This window comes from Zootoca vivipara, chromosome 2 (genome assembly GCF_963506605.1).
Source record: "Zootoca vivipara chromosome 2, rZooViv1.1, whole genome shotgun sequence".
Lineage (NCBI taxonomy): Eukaryota > Metazoa > Chordata > Lepidosauria > Squamata > Lacertidae > Zootoca > Zootoca vivipara.
In genome coordinates this window covers 94,936,515-94,951,488 of record NC_083277.1, presented here as the reverse complement: position 1 = coordinate 94,951,488, position 14,974 = coordinate 94,936,515, and the positions used below count along the sequence as shown (strand labels likewise).

At 42.1% G+C, this 14,974-nt stretch overlaps 1 protein-coding gene across 4 annotated transcripts in view; it reads left to right on the top strand.

The window, feature by feature from the left end:
• Positions 1–14,974, top strand: part of ASPSCR1 (ASPSCR1 tether for SLC2A4, UBX domain containing) — a 118,973-nt gene that overhangs the window by 43,217 nt on the left and 60,782 nt on the right. Inside the window, exons 1-3 of one of the 4 annotated variants that reach the window (XM_035104277.2) lie at positions 2,896–3,044; positions 10,235–10,290; positions 11,228–11,342. In XM_035104277.2, the coding sequence (XP_034960168.1) occupies positions 3,042–3,044; positions 10,235–10,290; positions 11,228–11,342 (174 nt within the window). In that variant the 5' untranslated portion in view covers positions 2,896–3,041. Of the gene's footprint in view, positions 1–2,895; positions 3,045–8,273; positions 8,404–8,478; positions 9,405–10,234; positions 10,291–11,227; positions 11,343–14,974 lie in introns of those variants that run through there. The other 3 variants (XM_035104281.2, XM_035104279.2, XM_035104278.2) reach the window with 3 other exon arrangements.

Below are 14,974 nucleotides of genomic sequence, written 5' to 3'. Positions count from 1 at the left end.
GACGGCTTTCACGTGGTGCTACCGTGTTTGTGAGGAGGAGCGAGCAAAACTTTGCTTGCGTGAACCACGAAGGAGAGCAGGGGCTGGGAACGGGTGGCCGTCCAGGCCCAGCTGCTTCCAGGACTCCCTTCCCCAACACGAGGGCACAAGAAGCGACCTACTGGGGTTACATGAGTGTCCCTATAAGAGTTCCACAGCCTTCCCCGGTGCCTTCCAGCAATGGCGAACTGGAGGCCTCTTTGGAGGCCCAGCCCGCCCTCCTTGTTTGTCCTGAGTATCTGGTGTTCAGAGCAAGGCTTCTCGTGCCACTGGCATTCAGAAGTATTTGCCTCAAAACGTGCAGGTTTCCTTGGGCTTATGGCTAATAATCTGTCCCCTAAGAAAGCCGCTGTGGTGCACCTATTAAAATGTTGGACTAGGGTCTGGGAGACCAAGGTTCAAATCCCCACTCAGCCAAGAAGCTCACCGCCTGATCTCGGGCCAGTCGCAGCCTCCCAGACCGGGCTACCTCACACGGTTGCCGTGAGGATGGGGAGGGAGAGAAGAGTGTAAGGAAAAAGTGGGGATATAAATGTAATATTAATAAATAAGAACTGCTGGTGACTGCTAAAATCCCTGACCTGGAAGGGAGTCCTCTAAGCTCTGCTAAAGGCTCATTCTTGTCTCAAGTGCTGGACTGCTGGACAGCCTACTTACTTGTTTAAGGAGCCAGGTCTGGGCTGTCCCTGATGCTGGAGAGTGGAGCTGTTCAAATGCTGGCGCTTATGAAGAACTGCAGGTCTGGGTTTGGAGAAGCAGGGTGGAATAAGTCTGTTAAACATAATCTGTGGGTGTTGCTTTTTCTATAGGGCAGATACCCTGTTAGAAAAATCTTAATTTTATGGGTTCGTGTCAATCAGTTGTTTACTGAAATGTGCATATATTTTCATATTAGTAAAAGGAATAGATCTGAAGCAGAAAGTGTATTTTAGCAGAAGCATTGCCTTCTGTGCATGGGAAAAGGGAGGGAATGTCTTAGTAGACAGCATTTGCTATCTGCAGTTTTTATAAATACTTGTATTGACAATACTTTTTTTCAAAAACCGGTCTACCCAATTAATCAGAGTCAATCAGTCAATATTTTTAGTCAATCAAAAGACTTTCACTTGATCAATCTTACTAATATATTAAGGCTGCAATTATTCTCTGCTTGAGTTTTGTCAGCCAAGGGGCTCCAGAATCTGCAACACTGGTGATGGAACTTAAGACACTGGAAGAACTCCTCCCAATAACACCAGTGGAACACCTCACCAGTGAAGATCACTGGTGGAGTGGCCAAAATGGTCTTGTCAAAGCATACCCAACCCTTCACTGTGGTAGCCACTTATCCTCCCATTCAGTCATGAATGTGATACTAAGTCTGAGCTCATATAAATGAGTACAGCTTTGGGTGACAATTGGAATATGCAAGGAGTGTGTACTGGTATATGAATAAGTTAAGTTTGGTGGGCGTAGGGGTCACCCATAGCACAAACTATTTTATTGAGGGTCAATGCAACTAAATATCCCCTTAATTTAGGGGACACACCCTTAAAGGTGGCTCTGAAAAATCTATCTAAATATTTTTTAGCAACTCCTCATCAATTAGATATCAGTGGAGTGTACAAAATAAGACCAAAAATGAATTATGTAGGGTGTATTCATCTTTTCCCTGATGATTTCATCTCTCTTCGGAACTGTAATGAGCTCCAGGTTGTAGTCCCCTTCCCCCTCCTCTGTGCCCCGATGCTTCTAATTTTATACAACTATTTCAAATTAGAAGTGGTGCGGGATATGAAATGTGACCTTTAACCTCTTTACAACAGTTCTGATTATTACATGCCCTTGGAAATTGGAGACATTTCTTGAATCCTGCAACATGGATAATTCGACTCAAGTTACTTCAAAAGAGTGCTGTTCTAACAGAAGTAATACAGTTCTTATAAGGATGTGCCACTTTCTGATGCAAAATAGAAAACAGCTGTATGCTTCAGACAGAAGATGGGGGCCATCCCAAATTCAAAGTGGATGAGGAAACAAGCTCTGGCTGTGCAGGCCTTTTTTTTATGCAAGCAACCAGTCCTCTTTCAGTTTATTAGAAGAGCCAAATGTTTCATTTTTTTTCTGTATAATAGTCTTATGGTGACATCTTACAGTATAATGTAAGATGTAATCAGAAGACAAGTCCTCGTTGTTCTGGCAAGTTTAAAGTTGTGTTCTTTTAATGTACGGATTACCTTATGCTGAATGAGACCACTGATTCATCTAGTTCACTGTTGCATATTCTGACGGACAGCAGCAGTTGAGGTGTTCAACTCTTGCATGGTAGGCTCGCCATCCCCACCCCAGTCTAGGACCACTTTCCTTGTGGGGTAATTGTGTGTGTCAGTGCTGGTACATTACAGACAATAGTAGAAAGGGCCATCCTTGCTTTCGGACACCCCCTTCTCTCTCCTCCCTTGCAGAAGACATTCCCCCTCCTTCTCCTACCATTGCTGCATCCATTTCAACTCCTCCCCTCATTTCCTTCTGGGTCTCCCCACCTGAATGAAATTAGGCCAAGGACTGCAAGTTGCTCACCTCTGCTTTAATCGATTACATTAGCAATGGAACCTGGGATTTCCCATGTGCACTACAACTTAGCTATAGCAGGAATTAGGAACCCCTGGCTCTCCAACACCCATAACCAGCAGCCTTCATTGCCAATGGTTGGGGATGATGGGAGATGTGGTCTAACAAAACACTGGAGGGACAGAGGTTGCCCATCCCTGAGCTATTGCATCTTCCCTTCCTCCCTATATATGTCTTTCTAGTGTCTTGCCCAGGGTGTCTCCTATATGATCAGCATTAATTATATCCATGTTCATCACTTGCAAGACAGGAATGGGAAAGCTGAGGTCCTTCAGATATTGGACTGCAACTCTCAGAACCTTTGACCGTTGGCCATGTTGGCTAAGCTAATTGGAGTTTGAATCCAACAACAGAGGCCACAGACTAAGCATTCCTGCTGTCAGACAATAGCTATGGTAAGACATTAATTTTGCATTTGTTGCCCAATACACAGTTTGCTGAACTTCAAAAAAAAGTTGCCTTCAATAATTTTTTTTAATCAATGTTTACAAAACAGTTAAATCTGCAGCCAGTCTAAATGCCTACTTTTCCATGCCTAGTAATTGGTCAGTTAAACTTAAAATGGCTATAAATTCAAAATGTTCCAAATTCAGGAAATTCAGTGTTCGGCAAACCTTAAATTAACTGCCACCTGTGACATCATAACTTTGCAATGGGTAATGAATGTAATGTTTTGTAATCTTGGTTTACAGTAATATGAACATTGACATTTGCAAAGCACACAGAAGTATAATTATGGAAACATTAATTAATGTAGCATTAAAAATAAATAAATACTAATGCTAAATGCTGCAAGACCAGGAAATACAAAGTTCAGAATGATCCTCATAACTCTTAACTCTTTCTTGTTTTGCAAGGCGGAAAACCCTTACAAAAATAAAACATTCAATTTTTCTAACAATCATGCAAAATAGTCTCAGAAATCAGAAACAACAGAGTTTGCATACAACAGCAGAAGTTAAGTTTAGTTAATGAATCCTTGCTTGGGGTACACCTTTAGTTGAAAAGTATCCAGGTTGAGACTTAGTATAAAACAAGAAAGCTTATTTTTATTAAAGCAAGTACCTTACACTCACAATCGAAAAGTTATATAGTCCTAGCTAATAAACTAGGTGGAGAAATAAAGAAGCCATACTTGCGCCTTTGTTCTCAGAAAATACCATACTTCCAAGATGACCTTGAGCCTTGAAATCCGGAGTAAGTGCAAGGAGGAGGACATTGTAAACAAGATGGAACCTTAAATGTGTCAGTCTAAACTTCAGATGATCGATATAAAGGTACAGGGATAGTCTGGGAATTTGTTCCCAAAGCTGGTATGATGGCACCACTTGTTTCTCACATCATCACTAGAATACTTGCATATGGTCATATAAGAATCTGTGTTACTGTCACAATTCCAAAGAGTTGGCTGTATATGCCAATTTACAAAATAGGTTTAAGCCACCTGTAAAAGTACTGATAGGGAAGCTTTTAATATCTGATGAATCATTGTATTTTAATATTCTGCCGGAAGCTGCCCAGAGTGGCTGGCGAAACCCAGCCAGGTGGGCGAGGTATAATTACCGGTACTGCTACTACTACTACTACTACCACCGTACTATTACTGATAGGCCTTTTTTGACAATATTGTGGCAGACTCTTTCATACCGGTTCCCCCCCCCTTTTGTCTCAACTTCGCCTTCCTCTGCAGCCCCCCACCTACTACATAGGGATTCGTGATCTACACTTTTAGAATTCTTTCCGGAAGATCATATAAGTTAGAAGAGACTATTAAAGTTTTTTCCAGACCACTGCAACCCTAATTGTGTCTGTTCAGAACTTCAGAAGTATTAAATTATTGAATCCAATGAGGCTTACCTTCAGGTAAATTAGGTTAGGATTGCAGCCTAAGGTAGAATATGAATAATTTGATGTGCAGGATAGAATGGATGAGATGGTACTTTAAAAAACAGACGTAACTTGCAGTGCAAGCTAAAGGAATCTTAATGGATCCTTTTGGAAACTGTAGATGGGTGTGAAGACACTGAACAAACAGGCTGATGAAGCTCATGCCAAATCTGTTGAGAGTATTTGCACTGGGGAAAGTATTTTTGACTAGTAGGCAGCTTCTTGTTTATCAATAAAGTTTAACTTACTGATGAGAAAATCTTAGCACAGATGGAGTTCACTTTTTTTTTTACTATACTAAGTTACCCATTAGAAAAAAGCAGTACAATAATGTTATATTTATTAATGCATTCTCTTAAACATATTGTTCTACCAGTGTGAAAATTAGGAGCCCAAGCTTCAACATTATATCCCCTCTTTGCTTTCAAAATCTATCTGAGGAGAGGTTGGGTCAAGTGGTAGTAGCTTCTTGTTTTTCAATTTATTGTGTAAAGGTCAATTATAGGTGATCACTGTATCTTTTATTTTGCTACTGACTGCATATAAAATACAAGTAGTTTTCTTTGGAACTTCTTATCCTTTAATTTGTCTTGATGGAAACAAGCTGCTCTGTACTAAAACCATTTCCCGCCCATTTAAACTGGCGTGTCTCCTGAACAGAAGATGTTAATCCAGTCAGTTTAGCATTTGCTAGCACCTATGTGTCATACCTTTTATACAAAATGGAAAAAGATAAGATGCAACATGTATCAGTTACACTTGGTCTTATCTGTCTTAACCTCATTATCAGCTGGATCTAGAACCATTCAGAGGCTTAAAGATAAACATATCAGTACCTGTACCATGAACTGTTTATGCAGGACTGTCAGTTCTCATGTGTTGGACTGACTTGTTTCGACTGATTCTGGCTATACTGCAATGCTGGATAATAATTTTAAAAAGGTCCCCGCCCCCATCCCTCCCAATGAGTTCATAAAATAAGCCAACCCAGAGACTGTAGGAAATGTGGTATGAAATGAACTCTGTGTTGGCCTTGGAGGGTTAATATATGTTCTGATTTCCAGAGGGGTATGTGTTGGCCCGCAGAAAAAATAGAGATTTGCGGCACTGAAAAGTCTACCAAATTTGTTCTGGCATAAGAGTTCATGGACCAATCCCCACATTGTCAGATGCCTGAAGTAAAATCTTTGTTGACAGGTATATAAAGGAGAAAATTGTAAGGAGGAGATTGAAGGGGTTACAATCAGTGGTAACTGGACCTTAAATGCATGTCAAATAGGTTTATCTTTAACTTTTTACAGTAGTAGATTAGTGATAATTTACTCAGAATTGCTGTAGTGATTGTATTATAAACACCTGTAATGGGCAGGGGATTATTCACAAAACACAATAGATAACACAGCTATTCTGCCAATGGTAAGCCAATCAACACATGTAGTATGGATTTTTAAAACCTTCAATCTTTGTCTTGATGTAATCCACAAGCAATAAAACTGATTTTTTTTTTAAATTGAGCATTGTTTCTGGAATGTTGGTCTTATGATCAGTTACAGAATGCCCTGGGAAGTCGAACGTTTTCCTACTAGTTTATGAATATAACAATTTCTGAAGTTGGATTTGTGTAAATTTATTCATTGCATAGGAAGGCCTGTCTCTTGTATGCAGAATGTAAGAGGAAATTGTTGACAGATTATGGCATAAATGTCATTGGAACAAGGGCAGTGAATGAACCCCTGATGTTGTGTAATCTGGGTCTGCCTCAGTTTAAAAGATTTTTTTTGGGGGGAGGGGAGGAATAGTGTTGCAGGTTTGGGAGCTCAGTCTGCATGATGCCCCAAGTCCCTCCCAGTTCTTTGTTTCCTGTACGCAGTGAGGGTCAAAATCTAATGGAAAATTCTGTTGTTGAAATATTTGTGGAAATGACTCATAAGCAAAAGCGGAAGCATCTCACAGGGGTAGTTGGAATAGGTAGGCAAGAATGCCAGTTTTACTATGCCATTTATCTGGGAGCAGGACCTACTTCTGAGTAAACATTGACTGCTTTACAGTAGCATAAAATTCACTACCACATCCTCCTGTTTCCTTTACTATCTTTATTCCTTAGGACAGGCATCCCCAAACTTCGGCCCTCCAGATGTTTTGGACTACAATTCCCATCATCCGTGACTACTGGTCCTGTTAGCTAGGGATCATGGGAGTTGTAGGCCAAAACATCTGGAGGGCCGCAGTTTGGGGATGCCTGCCTTAAGACATCCTTGTGATTGAGGCAGATCATTACTATTCTCATGTCACAGATGGGGAACAGAGTCTGAATGATTTGGTAGGGGCCATGTGAGCTGTTATATATGGCAGGAGTCCAGTTCATGGATCCAACCCTATTCATCTATTACTCTCTGGCAATGAGTTGGCAGATTATACAGGACTCAGGTTGCTGCTGCTCCTTCCCTGGCAGGATCCCGGTACATTGCACCTGCTGCTGTCAGGCAGGCAGAAACAGGAACATATATGCCTCTGGGATAGAAATGTAGATTTGGGGGAAGCGGCGGCCCGGCACAGGGACCCTCCCAATATTAAAAGTAGCTGTCTTTGAGCAAACGCTGTGTTGCTGCTCACATAGTATTTTTCAAGAGAGAAACCCAAGTGGGAAAAAGTTGGGTGCCCCCCCTTTTCACTTCTTTGGCGATTACTCGAGTAAGATTGACTTCCATAAACACAGTTTTAACAATGAGTCCATGACTGTGGAGGCCAATTCTGGATCCACACGTTGATTACGGTGTAGATCAGGCATCCCCAAACTCTTCAGATGTTTTGGCCTACAACTCTCATGATCCCTAGCTAACAGGACCAGTGGTCAGGGATGATGGGAATTGTAGTCCAAAAATCTGGAGGGCCGAAGTTTGGGGATGCCTGGTGTAGATTTGCCAAGCGTGCCTTCCTCTTAGCAAGTTTCTCCTTTGCATCCTGAGTTCGAGTGTCTTCAAAGCCCATATGTCATATGACACCTTTGGTAAAGGCTGTTCTCCAATTGGAGCACTCGCAGGCAAGTGTTTCCCAATTGTTGGTGTTTATATTACATTTTTTAAAAGATTTGCCTTGAGACAGTCTTGAGACCTCTTTTGTTGACCACCAGCATTACGCTTTCCTTTTTAAAGTTACCGGTAGGAATAAGAGTAGTTGCTTTGGAAGACGATAATCAGGCATCCGCACAACGTGACCAGTCCAACAAAATAAAAAAAATTCCTTCCAGCAGCACCTTAAAGAGCAACTAAGTTTTTATTTTATACTTAGTTGGTCTTTAAGGTGCTGCTGGAAGGAATTTTTTTATTTTGTTTCGACTACGTCAGACCAACACGGCTACCCTACCTATAACCAGTCCAACAAAGTTGATGTTGAAGAATCAAAAAGTCGGGTGTCCCCCCCCCGCTTTTCACTAACGGTGAGGGCACAGCTACACCTCGACAACGAACGGAAAGCAAAGCACAGCCGCTCCCCGCGTGCTCGGAAGCGATTTCTTTCAGGAACCGGCCGCGAGTCCTTTAAAGAAGGAGGAACCCCCATTGCAGCGAGCGAGCGGGCGGGCCGGCGGGCGGCGAAGCGTAAGGCGGGGCGGCCTGAGTGGTGGCCGCGCCCCCTTGCCGTGGCCATTCGGCTGAGCTACCGAGGAGGCTGGCTATAGACAAGTGCCGGGGCGGAGGGATGCGCGGGGGGTGACCTCGGCGGCTGAGACCAGCCAGGGGGGGGGGTCGGTCGGGAGCTGAGGGGGGGGCGATGGCGGCAGCCGGCGGCGGTGCTTCCGCGGTCTCCGTGCTGGCTCCGAATGGGAGGCGAGTGACTGTGCGAGTAGGCCCAAGCACCGCGCTGCTCCAGGTGGGTCTGGCCCAGGGACGGGGAGGCTGGGCGGATGCAGTCACTCTGATTGGCCCTGGGGCAGGAAAGGGGGGGAAAGAGGCTCGTTCTGATTGGATCAGAGGGCAGGGCACATAATTGCCAAGGGTTTTTCTCTCGGACCCGGCCGGGAAGAGTTTCTTGAGTGGTAGAAACAAAATGGGTTGAACACTGATAAAAGCCGGTGACGGACCTTTTCCCTTCTCCTTCTCCGCCCTTTATCTCGGTGTCTGAAAGGATTTGCTATAATGGAAGGACTCCAGCCTCCTGAAATGGGGGAGGATTGTACTGTAGATATTTGGCCCTGGTGGGGAAAAGAAATGGCCCCTGACAGCGCAGTCTTCATGGCTGTTTACTTAGAAGTGACTTCTGTCATTCAGCAGGGGCTTACTCGCTAGTAAATGCGTTTACGATTGCAGCCTGAATGGGGTTATGCCGAGAAATGCATTTTCTGTAGGAGAAAAGAACTGAAGGGAGGGATCTCCTGTAAAACGTTAGTAGACCCACCCAGCCGGAAAGAAAATACAGTAGATGCCTTCCTATGTAGGCAGGTGCGAATGAGAGAGTTGAAAGTCCCTTTGAAATGCTAAAGGTTTCTTTTCCAGTCATGTAATTTATGGGGGAAAACCCAACATGTAGTCCTGTGGCACCAAATGTATTATGGCACATGCTGTCTTTAAGTTGCTGCAAGATTCTTTTTTTGTGTTTGCCTCTCAGGGATATGTAATTTATATTTTTTGGGGGTAGATCTTCTATAGCAGTGGTGGGGAACCTCAGGCCTTGGGGCTGAATGTGGCCTTCCAGACCCCTATTGTCTGCCCCTTGGGACTTTCCCCCAGACCATACCCTTCCCCAGGCCTGTTCTGCACCCTCTTCAGGTGTTTTTGTCTGGCTGGGATGTGCCCTTAATCTGATCATGCCTCTTACTTAACTGGATGGAGAACAGAGAATGGTGTCTGTAGAAACTACCCTACCATATAAAGGTAATATTTACATTCACTACTCTGCCTCCTTTTAACCCAGCCCACCACTGGCATGCGGACCTATGACTTTAAAAAGGTTTTTTCACTCTCACTCTTATCAGACTTCATCACAAGTTTTCTTTTTTTATTGGCCCACCAAGATTATGATTTAAGTTTCTTTCATGTAAGGTCTTTTTTCTTTTGTTTCCCAATCTGCATATTCAGTGGTCTATTAATGAGTATTCCATAAGAAGGTTTCCTTGCACTTACTCCTGTAAATAATTATCCTCTATAAAATCCCACAAGGATCAATGGGGTACCTAAAAACAAGCAGTCAATTTAGCCTTCATTATGAAAAATTAGTCCTGAAAGTAATGTAATGCTAAGGGAGATTGCCACTTTCTGTCAGAAATGTATCATGTTAACATCCTGGAATATTTTGCAGTATTACCCCCAAATAAATGTAATTTTCTTCTGATTGTACTCGCACATTTGGCCTAAATTCTCTTGCCGGGCTGTGGAGGAAAATCTTCCTCTCATGCAGGTGGAATTGTTAATGTAAGTTAGAATCACAACTTAACCCATAAGCATGAATTGAGAAGGGGGGAAAGCGATGCTGGCTGAAGTAAATGATAGCTCCCCTGGTAGAGCATGAGACTCTTAATCTCAGGGTCATGGGTTTGAGCCCCATTTTGGGCAAAGGTTTCCTGCATTGCAGGGGGGTGGACTAGATGACCCTCATGGTACCTTCCAACTATAATTCTATGACTAATCTGCACTGAGTATGTCATAGTGCACAATGAGAGAACTCTGTATTTTATATTAACATCTTGTCTATTTTCTTCTTTAAGATTCTGGAAGATGTTTGTAGAAAGCAGGATTTCAGTCCCAATGAATATGATTTGAAGTGAGTCTTACTGTTTTTTCCATACATTTATAGCTTGACAGTTGGATTCCTGCCATTGTTTCTGTGAGCATCAGCAACTAGTACTAATTGTTCCATGATATTCTGATTATGTGGGGGATATCTATGTGGAACCTAAAATCATGGTTGCACAAATCTACATGTTCTGTTTAGTACGCTATAAAATGTTGTAATAGAAAATAATATTTTAGGAGTACCTTTCAAGCATTACTGTGGTGCTGGGGAATTGCTTTTCTGTGGGTCCATCTCACAGCATTGTGGTAACATTTAAAAGCCCATAACCACATGAATGGTGCCAATTGTATAAATCTTTGTTGCCTGACCATGGCTAGGGAATGATGATTTCATGCTAAGGACCTTTGTGGTTAGCACCCATGTGGTTTGGGGCCTTTAAATGTTACCACAGTGCTGTGGGGCAAATCCATGGGAAAATGTCTCACATGTTCTGTAGTAACTTAATTTAATTTAAGGAAGATTGTTAGGGTGGGGTGGGAATAGATTTAGAGATCACCTGTGTGGGGTAATTAATAAAAGACTTGGCTAGATCCTTAGATCCAGAGTGCAGGCTGAACACATTCTTCAGTAGTAAGAGAGCCCCAGCAGAGTTTAAAAGTCACAAAATGTTCAGCAACAGTGAAGCATTAGGAATAAAGGTTGTTAGACCCTTTTAATATCCAGTCTAGTATGCTTACAATGCTTCTCCATTTATCCCCCCTTGTAGTGATCAGACCACACAGTTTTTAATGGATTTTACTTACAATTCCCAAATGTCAGGTTTATGCTTTATTCCATGCAGCAGCAAGAAGAACACAGGTAGAAATTAACGGGTTACAAAATACCGGGGGCGTGGGGAATCACTGATAAGTAGTCTGAATTAGTCTCAGGGAAAAAGGATATCATTAGACTGTTTCTTTTTCAGGTTTCAGAGGACTGTGCTGGATCTCTCTGTTCAATGGAGATTTGCCAACCTACCCAACAACGCCAAACTGGAGATGGTGCCAGTCTCTCGTAATAGAGCAGCAATTGAAACTACGGTAGGTTCTTTACACTTTACAACACACTTCTAGCTCACATTCCAGCCATGATCATGGCAGGGTTTTGTCAGAGGGACGATGATAAGATATCCCCCTTCACAGGATTCTCAGCTTCCTTATGAACCTATATATGTTGCTTTGTTTTTAAAGTGAAATCTTAAGGCAAAGTGGAGGAACCTGTGACCCTCCAGATGCTGCTGGATTCCATCTAAGGCATTTTGTACAAGATAAAGAAAGGCACGATAAAGAAATCCCTCTGTTTCTCTAGGTACTGTACTGTCAGTTGCCTCTCATTTGCTGTCACCCTCTTCACCTTCTGTCAACTCATTTATAATCTTAAATGGAGTTGATAAAAGAAAGGGTGAGAGAATGGCATAGTAGTAGTAGTAGGACCTCAGTCCTTTTTAGAAAGCATTTCATATATTTCTCCATAAATTTATTTTTAAAACTCAGAGGACCATGTTCTTTGGTACATTACCATCTGACATAAGGATTAGTCTGGCCTGAATAAAGTTGCCAAAATCCTTGTCTGGGATATACTATACTGTACTGAGGTTCTTATTAGTTTTGTAAATGAAATTGGATCTCCTAAAAGAGAGCTCTAAATGGTTGACCTGGCTAATATTGCCATTACTGTAGATGCTGTGTGCCACTTAGATTTTCACATATCAATAATAAAAGTGTTGGAAGAGTGTTGAAAAAAAAAGGGAGAATGCACAGAAATTGGTTTGAAAAGGGCATTAATATTGCTTTAAAAGCATAGATTAAGCTTTGCTATGAAATGGCGATATATGTTTGCCTTACAATGCATTCCAATGTGTATTTACCCCGAAATAAATGCCATGGTATTCACTGAGGGCTTAATTCTAGGTAAGTGTGAAACCCAAACATATACTTTTTCAGGGATGTTTTTCCCTTGGAGCAGTTCCGCTCCTAAAATCCCTAAAAGAAGGAAGTTATTTACCAAGGTCAACTACATTTTCTTTTAAAAAGAAGAATCCCTAAAGACTTACAGAAATTATATATACCACAATGAACAAATGAAGAACCAAGGCAAATCCTTTTCAGTGGAAATTTGCTGGAGCACACTAAACCAATTAAAGAATCATCAATATATGGTCAGTTAGCCAACTACTTTTCATAAAATTAATTGGCTGAGAATGCAATGGAGAGAAATTGCATTTGTACTGGCAATATGAGCCAGTTAAGCTTTTGATGAAGAAGTATTTGGAAGGCTCAGCCTTGTTCTCTAGGTAAATATCAAATGTTCTTTTTACTCTCACCATGATGTTTGGAAATCACACCACCAGGATGGGACAGATGGATTAAATTTACTCCTCTTGGCCCAGCACTGTGATGGTGGGGGCAGGGTAGGTGGGTCAGGAAGCCACTTACCTGTTAGGATCCTGACTGACTCCTCCCTGGAGAGACCTCTTCAGAGGAAGAAATTTGGGGGTTGCATGCAACACCCTGTTCCCACCGAATACTTAAAGAAACCCATACCAGTCCAAAGGCAACCAGAAGAGCCCCATCTCAACGAGGCCTCCTTTGCTTCCCCTTCAACCCTATCCAGAGCCCCACCTTGATCTGCAGTTCTTCCCCATCATCCCCTGGGCCGCAGGAGGAAAGGTGGTGGGAGAGCAGATGGGAAGGCCTAACTTGCAGGTTTATCTTCTTGCCTTCCAGACAGCTCTGTTGGCAGGGTTCTACATGGGAGGAAGGATCTATTTGGGAGGAGTGGGGAGAAGACCCAGCTGCAGGCAGTGATCCAGAAGAGGACCAGGGAGAGATGGGGACTGTGTACGTCCCTCAGACTCCTCTGGACCTTTGCTGGGTAAAGAGCTCCCTTCACAGCTCCTCAGTGCTCCAGTTTCTGTGTTCCAGCTCCTAGCTCCAGACTCCTCATTCCTTCGGCCTCCACACTGGTTCTGGTTGCAGACATTACCTTGGAATAGCACTTCTTCTTCTTGTGAGAAACCATTGCTAGAAGCCTTTGGAGGTTGGAGCATCCCTTCTTGTTTCCTGAGCCTAAGGCCTTCTAGCAATTGTACTGTGCTAAAGGGAGAAGAGGATCTTCTCAAATTAAGAAGTAGTGCTTTATTTTGGTGAAGGGCTGGCAAGCTGCTAACAGTGGTTTTGCAGGCTGGATTGAGTCCTTGGGCTGTGGATTTGACACCTGTGCTTTATGTTGTAGCATTGGAAAGCTATCTCCTTTACCTAAGAGTTGTGGGCTACAAACTTGGGACAGCTTTGGAACATGTGACTTCTAATTTTTTAGCTCTTGAAAAAATTATCAGATACATATTGTAATTAAAAAGAAATAACTCCCTCAGGAAACTAATCAATACTAGCAACTGAAGGATAGAACTAATTTAACAAAGCATATTCTTTATTTATATTTACTTTTAGAGTGGGATGAATGGAACTAGATAGCGGAAAATGTATGGGGGCTGAGGTTTGTATATTTCAGAAATGTAAATGAATTATCTGTGTATATCCTTTAAATGAATCCAGCCTCCAGCCTCCAGTAGCCAATTGTTGAACTTAAGGAAGATATTGACTAAAACCACACACAAAATTTTAGGTGGAGTGTTCAGGGGAAACTACTTCAAAAACAAGATATATAATCCCAGAAACAGATTTAATTATTGACTCGGATATAAATAGTTAATCAACAGTTTAGTCCAGTTAATCCTAAATTATTAATTACAAAAGGAACATGTTTAATTAACATAAAAATATTGCTATTAAGACTCATTACTGATCCTTTATCAAGAATTCATTGAGTTAGATTTTATCTGTTGGAAGTTTTGAAATTGTTATCTGCTGCATTAAACCAAAAAGGGAGACAGGTCATGACTAAATAACTAGTTGCAGAAATCAAGATTTATCAGTTGAGTTAGTAACAAGGATAAGCAATGCCTAATTCTGTTAATTCCAAACTCTTACTATAAGGAATGCGACTCAGTTCATTAGAAGTGGTTTGTTAAAGTCTGTGAAAGAGCTCCTTGAATCGAAACTGACAATTCCAGAGGGCAGAGACGACCAGTGGGGGAGATGGGCAAGGAGTGGTGTCTTCTCACTGATATTTTTACGTGAGACTGGGGAAAATTTTGGGTTGAAGAATGGGATTTTAACATGCTTTAAATAAATAAGCCCCTTGTGCCAAGTCTTGGTTTGTTATGTTGTCAATACAGGTAATTAAATTTAATTATAAACCTTGTTGTCTGCAACTCTGAAAACCTTGTTGGGCTCCAGTTCCCATCAGCTTCAGCCAGCATAGTTAATAGGGATGCTGAGAATTCTAGTTAAACTGTATATGTCATTAAACTACCTTAACTTGAAAATTAGTCACCTCAAAGAATGACCTTAAATTGTGTTGGTTGGCAATGGCCTTGGGCTTGCGTGCCACATTAAACCATAGTTTAAAATGAGCTATGTTTTAGGGCAGGCCTGAGGAACCTTTGACCCTCCAGATATTGTCCAGCTCCCATCAACTCCAGCCAGCAAGGTCAATGGTGATAGGTGATGGGAGTTGGATTTCAATGATATCTGGAGCGCCCAAGGTTCTCCAGCCCTACTTTTGGGTGAGCAAGCGACCTGTTGGGGTTTGCTGCTTAAAAGCTTCTCTG